Source organism: Podarcis gaigeae (assembly GCF_964106915.1).
Source record: "Podarcis gaigeae genome assembly, chromosome: 9".
NCBI lineage: Eukaryota > Metazoa > Chordata > Lepidosauria > Squamata > Lacertidae > Podarcis > Podarcis gaigeae.
This window is the reverse complement of record NC_139685.1, coordinates 76,865,957-76,882,525: the sequence shown is the minus strand read 5'-3', so window position 1 is coordinate 76,882,525 and position 16,569 is coordinate 76,865,957. Positions and strand designations below refer to the sequence as shown.

The 16,569-nt window shown below is 49.1% G+C and overlaps 2 protein-coding genes across 4 annotated transcripts in view; one reads left to right on the top strand and one right to left on the bottom strand.

Moving 5' to 3' along the window:
- Positions 1 to 16,569, bottom strand: part of LOC310852737 (PC-esterase domain-containing protein 1B-like) — a 390,021-nt gene that overhangs the window by 44,809 nt on the left and 328,643 nt on the right. The window lies entirely within an intron of this gene.
- LOC310852690 (transcription factor COE1-like) overlaps positions 3,375 to 16,569 on the top strand; it is a 96,324-nt gene continuing 83,129 nt past the window's right edge. The window contains exons 1-2 of one of the 3 annotated variants that reach the window (XM_083756510.1): positions 3,375 to 3,767; positions 4,979 to 5,100. In XM_083756510.1, coding sequence (XP_083612636.1) covers positions 3,429 to 3,767; positions 4,979 to 5,100 — 461 coding nt within the window. In that variant the 5' untranslated portion in view covers positions 3,375 to 3,428. The remainder of the gene's footprint in view (positions 3,768 to 4,978; positions 5,101 to 16,569) is intronic. The other 2 variants (XM_083756508.1, XM_083756509.1) reach the window with 2 other exon arrangements.

Here is a 16,569-nt window from a genome sequence, read left to right as displayed (position 1 = left end):
ATGAACTCTAAGGTCTTTTCTGCAATTCTGTGTCAGGACTGAAGAGGTGAAGAAGGAACTAGTGTGGGGTAGTGGTTGGTGTCTCAGTCTAGGGCCTGGGAGACGAGGGATCTAGTCTAAGGTTACCAGATTTTTTTCAATGAATCCGGGGACACTTTAAACAAACAAACAAACAAAAATACTACACATTTGGGACTTGATGCTGCAGCGATGGTGGTGGCAGAGCGGCTGCTGCCACCTTGACATCAACCGCCACGTTTCCCCTTCCTCCGAGGCTTCTATCTCCAGTCGTGCTTTTCCTGTCTGTAGTTTCACTTCCAAAACTTGCATCAGCAAATATCTCAAGACCACCAGACTTCTGATTGTTAAATCTCAGTCTGTAGTGCATAAGGTAAAGGTAAAGAGACCCCTGACCATTAGGTCCAGTTGCGACTGACTCTGGGGTTGCGACGCTCATCTCGCTTTATTGGCCGAGGGAGCCGGCGTACAGCTTCCGGGTCATGTGGCCAGCATGACTAAGCCACTTCTGGCGAACCAGAGCAGCGCACAGAAATGCCGTTTACCTTCCCACCAGAGCGGTACCTATTTATCTACTTGCACTTTGACGTGCTTTCGAACTGCTAGGTTGGCAGGAGCAGGGACCGAGCAACGGGAGCTCACTCCATCATGAGGATTCGAACCGCCGACCTTCTGATCAGCAAGTCCTAGGCTCTGTGGTTTAACCCACAGCGCCACCCACATCCCCTGTAGTGCATAGTGCCTTTCAAATAACGTGCTATGCGTTTCAGAGTTCTCCAATCCTTAACAGTAGGATTGTTGACATGTCTGCTTAGCAAATTCGTGCTAACTGCAATGTCAGGTCTTGAACATCTGGCAATGAAGTTTAGTTTGCCTAGCACACTTCTGTACAGTGTAGTGTCAGAAAATGCTTCTTCAGTATCATCTACCTGATAACCTGTTGTCATTGGTGTGTCTACAGGGTTAGCACCCATCAGGTTTAGTTTGGTTAACACATCAGCAATTTTCTGTGACTGGTGTACTAAAATATTACCATCTTGGTTTCTCTCTATTTCCAGAGATAGGTAGGTAGTTACCTCACCAAAGTCTTTCACATCAAAGTGCTCCTTCAGTTGAGCTAGGGCGCTATTGTACATTTTGACATCCTTCCAAAAGAAAAGAATATAATCAACATAAAATAAGCAATACAGCTTCTTTTGACAAACACACATGGATCAGCTTTACCTTGCTGAAAACCTAGAGAAAACAACACTTCAGTGAGTCTAGAGTACCAGCATCGTGCACTTTGCTTGAGACCATATAGGAACTTTTCAGAGAACAAACATATCCCTGTTTTACTGACAAGGCTCCGACAAGGAGGGCTGAGAGCAGCGGTGGCGAGGCCATCAGAGCATCCCCAATCCCATTCCCACTTGCATGCGAGCAGGAGGAGGCAGGGATCCCTCAGCTGGGAAAGGAGAGATCCCCACCCCGCTCCTGCTTGCATGCAAGTAGGAGCTGGGAGGCTGCTCCGTTAGGCAGCATGAAGCCTCCCTTCACAGCTTAGTTGCTGGGGTCAGGGAAGGTGGAGGCAGCTCAGAAGCTGCATCTGAGAGCCCCTGCACCACCATCAGATGGGGACTTCCGAGCCAGCCAGAGCCAACTGCTCCGGGCTGCTGAGACTGCCACTGCTGCGTTTCCCGGGGGTGTTAGATGAAATCCGGGGACATTCCGGGGATGGAATTTGTCCAGGGACTTATGTGCAAATCCGGGGACTGTCCCCGGGAAATGGGGACATCTGGTAACCCCAATCTAGTCCCCAATCAACCATGAAGCTCACCAGGTGATCTTGGGCCAGTTTCTCTCTCTCAGCCTAGCCTTGCCTATCCCTCGCAGGGCTGTTGCAAAGATAAAATGGAGGGCAGAGAATTGATGTAGGCAGCCTCAATTTCCTTGCAGGAAAGGTGGGATATAAAGGTACTAAGAAATAAATAAATGAAAAGAAAATATGCTGTTACTCCTCCTGCCCATCCAAGCTACTGGACTCCACCTGTAAGTTCTCGTTCTTCCCCAATGCGTCTGTGAGCAGGAGAACTTCCTGGCGGGCTATGCTGAATGCAAAGTGATTTCCAGAGGAGCGAAAAGTCTACTTTCCCTCAATTCAGTCTTGTTGCTTTTCCCAGGCTAGGGCTTCCTGGAATAATAATAATTAGGTGCCATCAGCTTTCATGTCCCACTTTAACCACATCCACACATAACTCCATGCCGAAAGGTGCCCCGACATCACTTGTCAACATTAACACGCAGGTTCGATGGGGTTGCATTAAACAGGTCAGGGCGGAATGCAGAATCTGGTTGCAGCGAAGCCTATTTCTAGGACTTTTGGGGCCTGTTCCTGATTGGGTGCATAGGAGCCAACTCCTAGGGGCCGAGTTCCCTTCACCCCCCCATAAAATATATGAGGGGACTAGCCTCTCCCCAAAGTTGCTGGGCATTGCCATTCAAATGGTGTGTGAGAGCCAAGTCCTGTGACAGATTATGCAGGTCAGGACTTACCTGCCCCCCCCCCAATATTTTATTCAAGTTGGCACCCCAGAGTGAGTGGGTGGGTGGGGGAACACGTGGAAGAGAGCTCAGGGCAGGGGGCGACTTAGGGTGACACGCTTGTGGTGCTGGGTGAATCCTGGTCCAAAGACTCCTCTACAGGGCTGGTGTCCAGATGGGAGAATCTGCTCTCAGGACCTTGACGTGGGGACCAAAAACTCCTCTTTTGCACAAGGCGGCAATCCTGGGAACCTTTTGGGGAGCAGGTATCCAAACGCCTGCCGTGGGGGAGAGAAAATCTGGGGCCAGAGAGGGTTTTTCCACTTTACACATTTTTTTTGGGGGGGGGGGGTTGAAATCCGTGGGGTTTAGAGAGGCACATCTACTTTTATAGTGGGGCCGACATATGGAGAGGTCCCGGAGGCAGCGCGCCCTTGCAGAGGATTTCGGGGGTTCGCTGGGGACTTGATCTTGAGGGCTACTTGGGAGGCTGCTTCCCCGTTTTTTGGGGTGGCGGCGGCTGGGGTGAGCTCTGTGGGGTTTAGAGAGATGCATTTCTTTTTGGGGAGGGGAGACACACACAGGCGGAGGTTCCCGGAGGCAGAGCGCCCTGCAGAGGATTTCGGGGCGCGCGCTGGGGGTCGATCTTGGGGGGCCACTCTCAGATGGGGGAGGCTGCTCCCCGCCATCGTCCCCCGCGCGCCCCCCGCCCGTGGCCATCCTCCTCTTCCTCCTCCTCCTCCGCCGCCTCCTCCTCCCCCTCCGTCCGTCCGTCCCCCCGGAGTCCGCTCCTCCCCGGATGATGTCAGCCTGCCCGGCCCGGTGGCTCCAGCCCCCTCCCCTCCTCCTCCTCTTCCTCCCTCCCTGGGGAGGCGGAGGGAGGCGGCATGGCCCGGCTCGGCCCGGCCGGAGGCGGCGGCGGCGGAGGAGGCGGCAGCCCCGTCGTCCCCCTGCGCCTGGAGTCCCCGTCCGCCGGCCCCGCGCCGCACTGGCTGGCCGTGCTGATGGTGCTGCTGCCGGACGGCGAGGACGACGACGAGGGCGACGAGGCGGGAGCCCAGGCCGGGCGGCGCAGGAGGAGGCGCAGGAGGCGCGCGAGAGCAGCCGCCGCCGCTGGGCTGCTCTCCGGGGACCCTCGCCGGAGGCTCCTCCTGCTGCTGCTGCCCGCGAATGGGGGCTCCGCAGGCGGCGGCGGCGGCCCGCGCTCCCACCCGCCTGCGCCCTCGGTAAAGCCCCTCGGGGGCTCCAGTCCTGGGGGGGGGGGGGGCGGGGGGCTCTCTCCAGAAGGGGCGCCCCAGAAAGTGCCAACTGTCCACCATACCCAAAAAAACGCCGTTCACTGTCTCTTCCCCCACGCCACCCCCATCCTGGGTCCCCAAGCGCCCTGATCCGGAGCGCGCACCGCTCCCCCACTCACCTCCCTCCCCCGGTGCGCCCCTGAACTTTCTGCGTATCCCGGGCCGGGCCGTCCGTCCTGTCCCCTCTCTCCATCACTTCTTGGCGTCTGCTCTTGATCCGGCCCGCCGGGCGCTCATCCGGCCTCTGAACTCCTCCCCGCCCGACCACCCACCCATCCATCCGGCTCCCTGCCCTCTCCATCCCTCCCTCCGCCTCCTCACCTCCTCGGCATCCTGCCTCCATCCCTCTATTTTCTCTCTCTCTCCTTTGCTCTGGTCCTCTCTACGCCTCCTCCGGTTGCCCTGACCCCGCTCTCTCTCTCCATCCCTCCAGCCACTCCTTTCTTCCCCTGCCTCGCTTTCTCTCTCTCTCTCTCTCTCTCTCTCTCTCTTTCTCATCCCTCCTTCCAGCCCCCTCTCCTCCTCCTCCCCCCTTTCGCCACCTCCTCCTCCCCCCTCCCCCTCTCCCACCGGGGCTTCTCTCTCTGCCTCTCCTCACTCCCTCCATCCCTTTCTCTCCCCCCCCCTCCTGCACAACCCTCCCCTCCCAGCTGCTTGGCTGCTGTTCTCCCCCCCCCCTTTACACACAGCCAGTCCCACCCCCCGCCCAACAAGAACCACCCTTCCCAGTCACTTGGAAACAAACAAACCGGTCCAAAATACTCCGCCTTTGGATTGTCACCCCAGCACCTCGTGGTTTTGCGAGCTGCTCAGGAGCAGGTGGCTGAGTAGGGAAACTCTCTCCCTGAATCCACCTTGGAAGCCGCTGGATTTTGGTTTTCTGAAGAGATCCCCTCCTTCTGTTTTGCTTTGAGGGGGATTCTAGGAGTTTGCCCCCCACCCTGCCCCAAGCTTGGGAGGAATTTCCAAAAAAGAAAGCAGACAGTGGAGCCCCAAACTTTCTTCGGTGGAAGCCCTCCCTGACTGGGGGTTGGGGGGTTGGGATTGTTTTGGCGAGAAGACCTGTTCCCCACCCACTCCGCCCCCCTGCCGTGCACACCTAGGACCCTTAAAAGGCTGTTTTGATGTTCTCCATCCAGGAGGGTCTCCCCAGAGGAGGGCTGACCATGAAGGAAGAGCCTTTGACCGGTGGTGGGCTGTCAGCTGTGAGGTCTTGGATGCACGGGACTGGCATTCTGGATGCCAACACCGCAGCTCAAAGGTAGGGCCTGCAGAAGGCTGGCAGAAAATGCTTACCCCCCCCCAAAAAAAAAGAAAGAGAGAGGAAGAAACTCCCCCAAACTCCTTCTTTCAATAGTTTTCTGTCTCTCTTCCCCATCCCCAATACCTGTCTCTTTTGAAATTTGCCAAGAATTTAGTGGGTTCTCCTGCAGAAGTTGAGGCAAGGAGTTTGGGACGGGAAAGGTGTTCATTCTTCTTTATTTTTTTCTTCCGATGACTCCAATGACTGGCGCATGTTATTCCAGTTCTCCTGTTTGACGGGCAAAGCGTGTCGTTGATTTATTCGCTATGTCTTGGGGGGGGGGGGGAGCTGCTTAAAGGAAGGGGGAATTTCAGAATTGCAATTGCAATTATTTAGTTTTCGGGAGGCTGTAAGGCCTCCATTATTTCCCCTGCTAAATCTCCCGGTAAAACACCATCCCTAAAGCTAAGTAAGAGAGGAAGAAAAACAGGTACCCTGATTTCACCTTTGTTTTTGCTCTTAACGTTTCACTATAACTCATTGGAACTTTCATGAATATAACTCTTTTCAGATGGGTTTTTCAGCAGAATCAAAAACAGTTTAGGCTGGAACTGATGGGAGGTGTCAGATAACATTTATATATATATATATACACACACACACACACACACACACACACACACCCTGAAACTGGTTTTATGTTTCTTGTTGTCAAGCTGTTGGAAAGTGTTTCTGAAGTTAACACTTTGGGGTGGAAAAGCAAAACAGCGTTGGAAGAAAGTTAGACTGATGCCAAGGATTCAAGTTCGCAATTCTGCTTGCAAATTTCTTAAACAGATATTAGTGGGTTGTTGCTGTTTTTTTTAAAAAAACAACAACAACTGTGGGTCTAATTTTATTATTCCTCTCTCCTCCCCCCAAGTATGCTTTAATTTGGTGCTCTCGTACAAAATTGCTCCACATCGCAAACTCCTCTCTCGCCCCCACCATTCCTTTCTATCTTTTACAATTATTCCTGTTGGTCGATAAGCTGGGATGTATGAATCATTTCTCCCTGGGCTCAATGGCTCCGGGAGTTTGCTTCTTTTTGATTTGAATTGATTTTCTATCGATCTCAAATGTTCCCTGACCTTTGACATCTGATCTTGCTTGACATTTACTTGAGGTTGCTTAAACAAAGGAAGAAAGAGTTAGGTTGCATAACTAACCATGTAGCAGGGATACAACTCACCCCCCTAATTTCTCCAGTATATCATTCACCTGCAATTTGCAACTGAATTTATTGTTGTCAGCCTGTTGTCTCCTGGAGTTTGGAGACCTACTAGCTGGGTCCCGTGCATCGCTGACCCAAGTCACCTTCTTTGGCTATATGATATGAGAATTGTGCCCTAGTAAAGGGTTTTGCGGCGCACTTTGTAGATTTATTTGTGTCTCTGGAAATGCTAATGCCGCAAGCTTTGAAAGGCCTGTGCAGCTGTGCTGGGCCTGCATGGTCCCTAGTGCACCCCAGGTCCCCAAATAAATGTTGAATATTTTAGTAGCAGAGCACATGCTTGGAATGCAGAAGGTACAAAGGTGGGCATCTCTGCTGAAAGGATTTCAGGCGGCATCTGGGAAAGACCGGGAGAGCTCTGAAGAAATAATTTTGTGCTAGCTGGCTTGAGTCTTTAATGCTGATCATTCCTCTGTTTTCAGTGTAAAAAGGCACAATCCACCCAGATGTTCTCTGGAGCAAGCAGGGAGAGCAGAACCTTCTGGTGGATCATGCCCAGTTGTACTTTATAATTCTATCACTGTTTTTTATTCTCCCTGGAACACTGTGTGTTGGCTAGAAGCTGGCGGAAAATGACTGGTTTGCTGCCTCAGTTTCTCCGTCGTTGAGTCCAGCCCTCCGGCCTTCCATCCTGTTTGGGGTATTTTTTTGGGTTTTTTGGTAGAATGCCCCAAACAGAGACATAGGCAGCTTTGTAGTAGCTTGCGAGAAGTAAGGGTTTGGATCTGTGTCGAATAAGGTCTTGCCGTGGGATTTCGCGCAGTTAAAATCATCGTAATTAGCTGAATCTGGATGAGATTTGGTGAGTGGGCTTTTTTCCTAATGACCCAAGAAGAGATGATAACCTGATACGATAATTAGACATAAGAAGAGGCAGCGAAGCTTTATCAAGTCAAGGAGTGTGTTCACCTCCCTTTATCCGGGGGGCCCCTAACAAGATATTGCATTTCTCCATTATCTTCCTGGACTGAGCAGGTCACCTCAAATGGTTAAGCAAAACTGGAATATCCGAGGAAAGGCAGTGTGCGAGACGCAGACAAGATCCCTTGATAGAGTAAGGATCAGCATTTTTTAAAAAAAGACAGAGAACGTTCCCCTTGTTTTTGCATGAACCATCCAGGCTGATTTCACCCAGAAAGAATTTGCACTAGATTTGTTGATGTTGTTGTTGTTTTGTGGCAATCTCCAGGAAAGAATGAGAAACACTTTCTTTTTTTAACCGTAAACTGCATTGAGATATTGTATCTTGCTTGCAGCCTTGCCTATTCCATGCAACTGTTTTCCTGTTGCATCCTTCACAGTCCTATCACCACCCCTCCGTTCTGCCCTCATCTTCTTCCAAAGGAATAAACCACACTTAGCGTAATAGTATATTTACTAGCCTGGCACCCTCCTGATGTTTTGGACTACAGTTCCCCACGCTTGCTGGGGCTGATGGGAGTTGTAGTCCAGAAATATTTGGAGGGCGCCTGGTGGGCGAGGACTGATCTCATCTACCTGTCCCACCCCTCTCTACCCCGTTCATTTTCTGTGTTTGTGTTCATCTATGCCGGACCCCAGCATTAGCTGAGATTTACCGTATTTTTTGCTCTATAAGACGCACCAGACCACAAGATGCACCTAGTTTCAGGAGGAGGAAAACAAGAAAAAAAAAATTCTGAATCTCAGAAGCCAGGAGAGCAAGAGGGATCGCTGCACAGTGAAAGCAGCAATCCCTCTTGCTGTTCTGGCTTCTGGGATAGCTGCACAGCCTGCATTCGCTCCATAAGATGCACACACATTTCCCCTTACTTTTTAGGAAGGAAAAAGAGAGTCTTATAGAGCAAAAAATACGGTATATAACATCAAAATATATAGAACGTATGCAAACAGGCAGTAAACTCCCTGCCATTTCTAGGGCCCAGATGCCAGAAGTCAGAGCATGTTTCGTCTGACTGTGTCAAAGCTGTAAAGCAAGACATGGAATGTATTTGCCAGGGGCTCAGAGGCTCCTGCCAACCCTGTTGTGTTGACTTACCTTGTTCTGGTGTCAGGTGGTTTGTGTTTTCTCCTAATTTTCAGCGCTGGTTCTTCATCATGCCTCCTGATTCTGAATCTTCGTTCAAGAGAAATTCTGAAAGCTGCCGTTTCAAGAGTTCACCACCCTTACCTTCGTTTAGCAAACTTTGCCATGAGTTACTTTATATTTTTGTTTATTTGGAAGCATTTCTATTCTGCTTAGTGTTTCAAAAACGCATAAGGGATGCACAGCCTAAAATAAGCAAAGGGTTGTGCTCAGAGCAGTGCCGAAATAAATGCTCTGTCAGAGCAAGTATTTCTCTGTGGGCAATGGAACGTTATCCCTGTCTCCCCAGCCCCACCCCACCCAAGTTTATTCAGGGGGTTCCCCTATACTTCTTGAAACAGCGGAACTCCCTGCCACAGTGATGGCCACCAACCCAGAAGGCTTTCAAAGAGGATTAGACAAATTCATGGAGGAAGAGAGGGCTATTGATGGCTAGTAGGCACAATGGTTACACCCTGCCTCCACGCCTGGAGGCAATAATGCTTTTGAATCTCAGTTGCTGGAAACTGCAGGAGGAGAGAGGGCTCTTGTGTTGGAATCCTGCTTTCAGGTTTCCCACAGGCATCTGTTTGGCCACTGTGAGAACAGGATGCTGTGCTAGATGGGTCATTGATCCAGCAGGCTCTTCTTACGTTCTTCTTTGGGGATGGCATGGGGCATAGTGGGGTGGGAAGCTTTGCACTGCTGTAAGCACTGAGTTGAATTCTTCCTAGACAAGCAGGCATTGGCCAGACTGTTCTGCTGCATCCAGTCTCATGCATGCAGCCAGCAACAGATGCCATCAGCCTGATCAGTTAAGTCAACTGCACCATAGTCCTGAACCTACGTGCTTGAACAAATCTCGTTGGTTTAAAAAGCACATTCAGAACTAATAGTCTGTAAATCAGTGGGAAGAAGGGCTTCACCAGTGTGTCCTTTTGTGGTGGGGGGAGTTGTTTAAAAAAGAAACCAGTCTGAGTCGTGCAGGAGTCGGCTTGCATGTTGAAAGCAGAGAGAATTCAGCCCACCTGGGGAAAAGTTTGTGTTCAGCTGCAGAATCGTGCCGGATGCAAATGAATCAGATTTTCATTTAAGCACCTTGGGTAATCTGGGCTGCAAGGGAGGGGACGATGTCAGGAATATTTGCACAGGCGGTTCAAGCACATCCAGCCTAAAGTGGCCCAAGTCGCAATATTTTGACTTAATAGCACAGTGGATGGTAGCTGTTACCTTCTGGCAAGTGGCGGTTTCTGAGACTTTCCAAGCGTTTCCGAAATTATGGGAAAATAGGCCTTACCCTGTGCAAAACAGAGAAGGCAGCTTTGTAAAAAAATGTACGTGGGAATAAAGAGGCTGACCACAGGATCCAGCCAAAGGCAATGCTGGCACCCTGTTTACCTTGGGCAGCAGATGTGGCCAGAAGTCAAGATGGACAAATCTCTTCCCATCCCTCTCCTTCACCTGCAGATCTCAACCTGGATTGAATGTGCAGGTCTGAGCTCTGTAACCTTCCTCCAGAGAAAACATCCTCCCTGCTGATCAGCTGAGCAAAAATCTTGGGGAAGGGGGTGAGGTTTCAGGGGGGGGGCAGTACGTGTTTTGGAAGGGTTTTTTTTAGTGGTAAATAATATTTTAGAGGCTAATAATATCAGTTGCTGGTAGGTGAACATAGCTGTCAACATTTCCCTTTTTTCCTTTATTCCGAATAGGATTTCTTGCAAGAAAAGAGAAAAGTTAACAGCTGTGTAGGTGAAGGGAGAGGGGGAAGGGGACTGCTGCGTCTCCAACCTCTCAGCCATCATTCTTGCTGGTTTTCTTCGTAGTCGGAGATTAAACACCTGGAAGATCGGTTCACTTTGGTGCAGATATTCCTCAAATCTTGGTTTCCTGTTTTCCTTTCCTTGAGCTCGAGCTTCTCTTGATCAGTTCACACTCAATTTCCAGTCCCTCCACCGGTGACGGAATTGATGCTTGACTTGATCGTTGAGTCTCCCAGAACTGTATTCTTCGTTCCGGTAGCCAGAGAACGATAGCCAAACATTTTCCTTCCCTGCTCCCACATTTCGCTCCCACCCCCCTCTGCTCAGAGAGAGGGAGGCATCAATTTGTTGAAAACCTCTCATGGATTTTCGATCGCGACTGTTCAGTTTGGAGGATCAGATTACTGCAGCCCTGCTTTCTGCAGGGCTGCCCTTGGAGACAGATCCGAAGGCTCCCACTATTGCAGTTGTTGTTTAGTGGTTTAGTCGTGTCCGACTCTTCGTGACCCCATGGACCAGAGCACGCCAGGCACCCCTGTCTTCCACTGCCTCCCTCATGCTGGTAGCTTCGAGAACACTGTGCCACCATCTCGTCCTCTGCCGTCCCCTTCTCCTTGTGCCCTCCATCTTTCCCAACATCAAGGTCTTCTCCAGGGAGTCTTCTCTTCTCATGAGGTGGCCAAAGTACTGGAGGCTCAGCTTCACGATCTGTCCTTCCAGTGAGCACTCAGGGCTGATTTCCTTCAGAATGGCGAGGTTTGATCTTTTTTGCAGTCCATGGGACTCTCAAGAGTCTCCTCCAGCACCAGAACTCAAAAGCATTGATTCTTTGGCGATCAGAATTCTTCCACTATTCCACTATTGCAGGCTACTTATCAATATGTGCAAACTGAAATCCCAGGTTTGGATTGTCCGTATCGATTGCTGTTTCCCTCCACGCCAAATTCAAGGTTCTGGTGTTAACTTTTCTGAGATCTTGCATCCTTGATGCCTTCTCCCTTATATTCCTCACTGAATACCAGCTGATGAAGCTCTGAAGCACTTCCTGTTATCTGTGAAATGGTGTGTAGAACGCAGCCCTTTCTCTGTGGAACTCCTTGCTGCAGGAGAATCCCACTCACCCTTACACTATATGTTTTCTGCCGCTCGTCACTTTCCTTTTGTGTGATGGCACTGCTGTTTGTTGGCTGGCCTCGTTTTCAGGCTTGCTGTTATATGATTTGATTGGGTTATTCAATTCCCACACCACTTAATATGTATAATAATAATAATAATAATAATTTATTTATACCCTGCCCATCTGGCTGGGTTTCCCCGGCCACTCTGGGCGGCTCTCAATCGAGTGTTAAAAACAATACAGCATTAAATATTAAAAACTTCCCTAAACAGGGCTGCCTTCAGATGTCTTTTAAAAATAGGATAGCTGCTTATTTCCTTCACATCTGAAGGGAGGGCGTTTCACAGGGTGGGCGCCACTACCGAGAAGGCCCTCTGCCTGGTTCCCTGTAATCTCACTTCTTGCAATGAGGGAACTGCCAGAAGGCCCTTGGCACTGGACCTCAGTGTCTGGTCAGAACGATGGTGGTGGAGTCGCTCCTTCAGGTATACAGGACCGAGGCCGTTTAGGGCTTTCAAGGTCAGCACCAACACTTCGAATTGTGCTCGGAAACGTACGTTTAAAATATCTCTAAGCGGTGTACCAAAAATGGAAGCGACAACTGACAACTTCAGCAAAGTATTTGCAGAAACACACAATTGCATCCTTCGAAAACACCCTGCGTGTGCCACATTTGTAGAGGCTCTGAGATTGAGCGTCAAATGCAGAAGACCTGACCACGCACTGCGCTTTTGCGGTTAACCCTCTAGAGTCTAGGCCAGCCTGGTGCCCTCCAGATGTGCTGCACTACAATTCCCATTAGGCTGTGCAAGCTGGGGATGATGGGAGTTGTAGTTCAAAAATAACCGGTGGGGGTACTGGATGAAAGAAGGCTGCGCCAGGCCTTCCTCCAAGTTACTAATGTCATAGTTTGGGGTAAAAATTATCCTCAGTGGGGCAAATTGTAGTCATTCAACCCAGAGGAGTGATGGGGGAAAGGGTTATAGTTTCTCCCTTGCAGCCTCCCCTTCCTTGGAGGTTTTTAGCAGAGGTTGAGCGGCTGTCTGTCATGGATGCTTTAGCTGAGATTTCTACCTTGGAGGGGGCTGTACTAGATGACTTTGGGGGCCCCTTCCAATGCCACATTTCTATGATTCTGCTGTGTCTGGGCAACATCTGCTACCTTTGGTTCTGCAGGCGGTAGGCAGCCATTCTGGCCATGGATAGAGTCACAGGTTTTTAACTTTCTCGTTCATCTGCGCTCTTAAGAATATTAAACTGGGATAGCTCAGTCGGTACGGCCTGAGACTCAGGGTCATGGATCTGAGCCCCACGTTGGGCAAAAGATTCCTTCATTGCAGGGGGTTGGACTTTTGTTGTTGTTGTTTAGTCATTTAGTCGTGTCCGACTCTTCATGACCCCCTGGACCAGAGCACGCCAGGCCCTCCTGTCTTCCACTGCCTCCCGCAGTTTGGTCAAACTCATGCTGGCAGCTTCGAGAACACTGTCCCACCATCTCGTCCTCTGTCGTCCCCTTCTCCTTGTGCCCTCCATCTTTCCCAACATCAGGGTCTTTTCCAGGGAGTCTTCTCTTCTCATGAGGTGGCCAAAGTATTGGAGCCTCAGCTTCAGGATCTGTCCTTCCAGTGAGCATTCAGGGCTGATTTCCTTCAGAATGGATTGGTTTGGTCTTCTTGCAGTCCATGGGACTCTCAAGAGTCTCCTCCAGCACCATAATTCAAAAGCATCAATTCTTTGGCGATAATATAATAATAATAATTTATTATTTATACCCCGCCCATCTGGCTGGGTTTCCCCAGCCACTCTGGGCGGCTTCCAACCGAATATTAAAAACAATACAGCGTCAGACATTAAAAACTTCCCTAAACAGGGCCGCCTTCAGTTGTCTTTTAAAAGTAAAATAGTTGTTTATTGCCTTGACATAGATGACCCTCATGGTCCCTTGATTCTATGATATTCTTTGACAACAGAATGTTGGCACTGAGCAGTGTCTCTTTTCTTTTTTATAAAAAGAAAAACAAAATTAACAAACAAGGAGGTGTCAGTGCCCATTACTTTTTAAAAGTGTCGTGGGCCCCAGCACAAAATGGCACACTGGTGAGTCCCAAGCCATTTATGAAATTAAAGTATGAATCTAGTTGAAAATATAAAATAAAATAAATGGGATGGGGAGGGAGTACCAAAAAAAACAAAAACAAACCAGGGTTCACAGCCATTACCTCATAAAGAACATTCTCAGGAGGTTTACCCCCCTTTATTTTATTTCATATTTCCCACTGGATTGTTGCTTTAACTTCATAATAACCCTTGCATTTAATAATATTAAAAAATCCAGTAAGCCTGCAACTTACGTGGGGGTTGCTTTCCGGAGATCTCGCCTACAGCCAAAATTGCGTATAGTCAAAGCACTCCAGGTTCACTAGTAGGTGGAATTGCCAGACTCTTTCCCCCCTGAATAGCTGACCCCTTTTAATTTTACTTTTTTAAAAAAAAAAAAATACCATGTGCTTAAAGCTGAATGTGCACAAGTTAAATGCACGTCAGTTGCAGGTGTGCTGTAATTAATTAAAGTTGGGCTGTGCAGCCCATTTGTAGGAGGATATTATTCTCCAGCCCCAGGTGTGAGGTGCTAGTTGAGGAATCCCACAATGAGACAATTCACCTGGCCTATTGTTTTGAACTCAACGGAAGTTCTGCGCCCACACCTGCTGCTTCCAGGTGCTCACCGGTTTTTCATCCTCAAAATCTCCAGCCTGCATTTGTGGACAGTCTAGCCAGTCTTTCCAAAACGGCTTTCACCCCACTTATGCACCTTAATGTCGATGAAGCAGGGCGGGTGTTGAGGACGGGTGGTGGTGGGAGAAATTGAGTTTTGGGAGAAATGGCACAAGCTCAGAGATGCTGGAAATGGTAAAGCTTGCGGCTTAGGCTAAAGGCAGGTGACAGCTGGGAATTGGCAAGGAGGTAATGCAGAGTTGGGGGGAAAGGTTCAGCAAAAGACTAGCAAAATGATCAAGGGGGTGGAGCTACAGCAATTTGGATTTTTCTGTTTGGAGAAAAGGCAAGTAAGGGGCAACATGATGATGATGATGATGATGATGATGACGATGATGATGATGATGATGATGATTTATTATTTATACCCTGCCCGTTTATACCCTGTTCCCCAGCCACTCTGGGCAGCTTCCAGCAGAATATTAAAATACAATGGTACCTTGGGTTGCATACGCTTCAGCTTACATACGCTTCAGCTTACAGACTCCTCTAACCCAGAAATAGTACCTCGGTTAAAAACTTTGCTTCAGGATGAGAACAGAAATTGTGCAGTGGTGGCGCAGCGGCAGCAGGAGGCCCATTAGATAAAGTGGTGCTTCAGGTTAAGAACAGTTTCAGGTTAAGAACGGACCTCCGGAACAAATTAAGTACTTAACCCGAGGTACCACTGTACAGTGATTCATCAAATATTAAAAGCTTCCCTAAACAGGACTGTCTTCAGATGTCTAATAATAATAATAATAATAATAATAATAATAATAAACAATTGATTGAAATACAACTTTAAAACAAGATTAAAACATTAAAATGCAGCCTCATTTCAGTAGAAACTCAAATCAAAAACGAAAAGTCCAATAGTTGTTTATTTCCTTAACACCTGGTGGGAGGGCGTTCCACAGGGCAGGTGCCACTACTGAGAAGGTCCTCTGCCTGGTTCCCTGTAACTTGGCCTCTCACACTGAGGGAACCGCCAGAAGACCCTTGGAGCTGGACCTCAGTGTCCAGGCTGAACGATGGGGGTGGAGACGCTCCTTCAGGTACACTGGTGATAAGTGTTTGTAAGAGTATGTCATGGCACAGAGAAAGCAGATAGAGAAGAGTTTTTCTCCCTCTCTCCTAGGACTAGAACTCATGGGCATTCAGTGAAATGGGAGCGGGAGGTTCAGGATAGATAAAATAAAGTCCTTCGCACAGCACATGGTTTTTTGTTTTTAAATTTATTTAATCATTTTTTCAATACAAACAACAACCGCAAAAGACGCAACAACGAAAACCATAATAACCATAATAACACAATTTGACAATTCAGATTTGAATACACTGATATATCTATGACTGCACCTTTTTAGCAATATTTCCCCACCTCCCTCTCCTCCCCCTACTTCCCCCCACTATCCGCTTTATCGCTTAAATATCCATTCCAGATTCCTTCATATTTATCCATTCTTAATTTGTGTTGACATGCAATTCGTTCATATTTAGCTAATCTGTCCATATTATCAATCCATGTGCTCAATGGAATCTTTTTGCGGCTCTTCCAATTCATCAATTCACCAATTCATGCTTCGCATGGTTGAGCTATGGAACTCTCTGCCACAGGATTGGTGAGGTCCACCAACCTGGAGTACTTTAAAAAGGGGATTGGATAAATTCATGGAGAAAACGGTTGTTGATGACTATGAGCCACGATTGCTCTGCATTGCCTCCACAGTCGGAGGCAAAGATGATTCTGAGACCCAGTCGCTGGAAACAATCAGAGGGGAGAAATGCTTTTGTGCTCAGATGCTGGTTTCCTACAGGCACCTTGTTGGCCACTGAGTACAGGATGGTTCTTCTTATGGGTCTTCATCCAGCAGGCTCTTCTTATGTTCCTTTGCAGCTATGGAGGCTCTGACGTCCATGGACAAGGGCACTTGAATTAGCCATAGGCTTACCAGCCCAACAGGGATGCGGGTGGCACTGTGGGTTAAACCACAGAGCCTAGGACTTGCCGATCAGAAGGTCGGCAGTTCGAATCCTCATGACGGAGTGAGCTCCCGTTGCTCGGTCCCTGCTCCTGCCAACCTAGCAGTTCGAAAGCACGTCAAAGTGCCAGTAGATAAATAGGTACCACTCCGGCCGGAAGGTAAATGGTGTTTCCGTGTGCTGCTCTGGTTCACCAGAAGCGGCTTAGTCATGCTGGTCACATGACCCGGAATCTGTACGCCGGCTTCCTCAGCCAATAAAGCGAGATGAGCGCCGCAACCCCAGAGTTGGCCATGACTGGAGCTAATGGTCAGGGGTCCCTTTACCCTTTACACCAGCCCAACCTGGCTTGCTGCTGTGCCTTTAACAGTAGTAGGCTATGTGCAGAAATCTGTTGGCAAATCCTTTGGTAGCCACGGCGGCCAGTTCAGAAGCCAGGGATTCTAGTCACTCCCTCCCTCACCCTTTGCAATTAAGTCCCGTCCTTAAGTCCGCGCATGCCTGGTGGCTGCCACACACCCAGCCTTCCTGCAGGTACCTTGTGACCTTTACA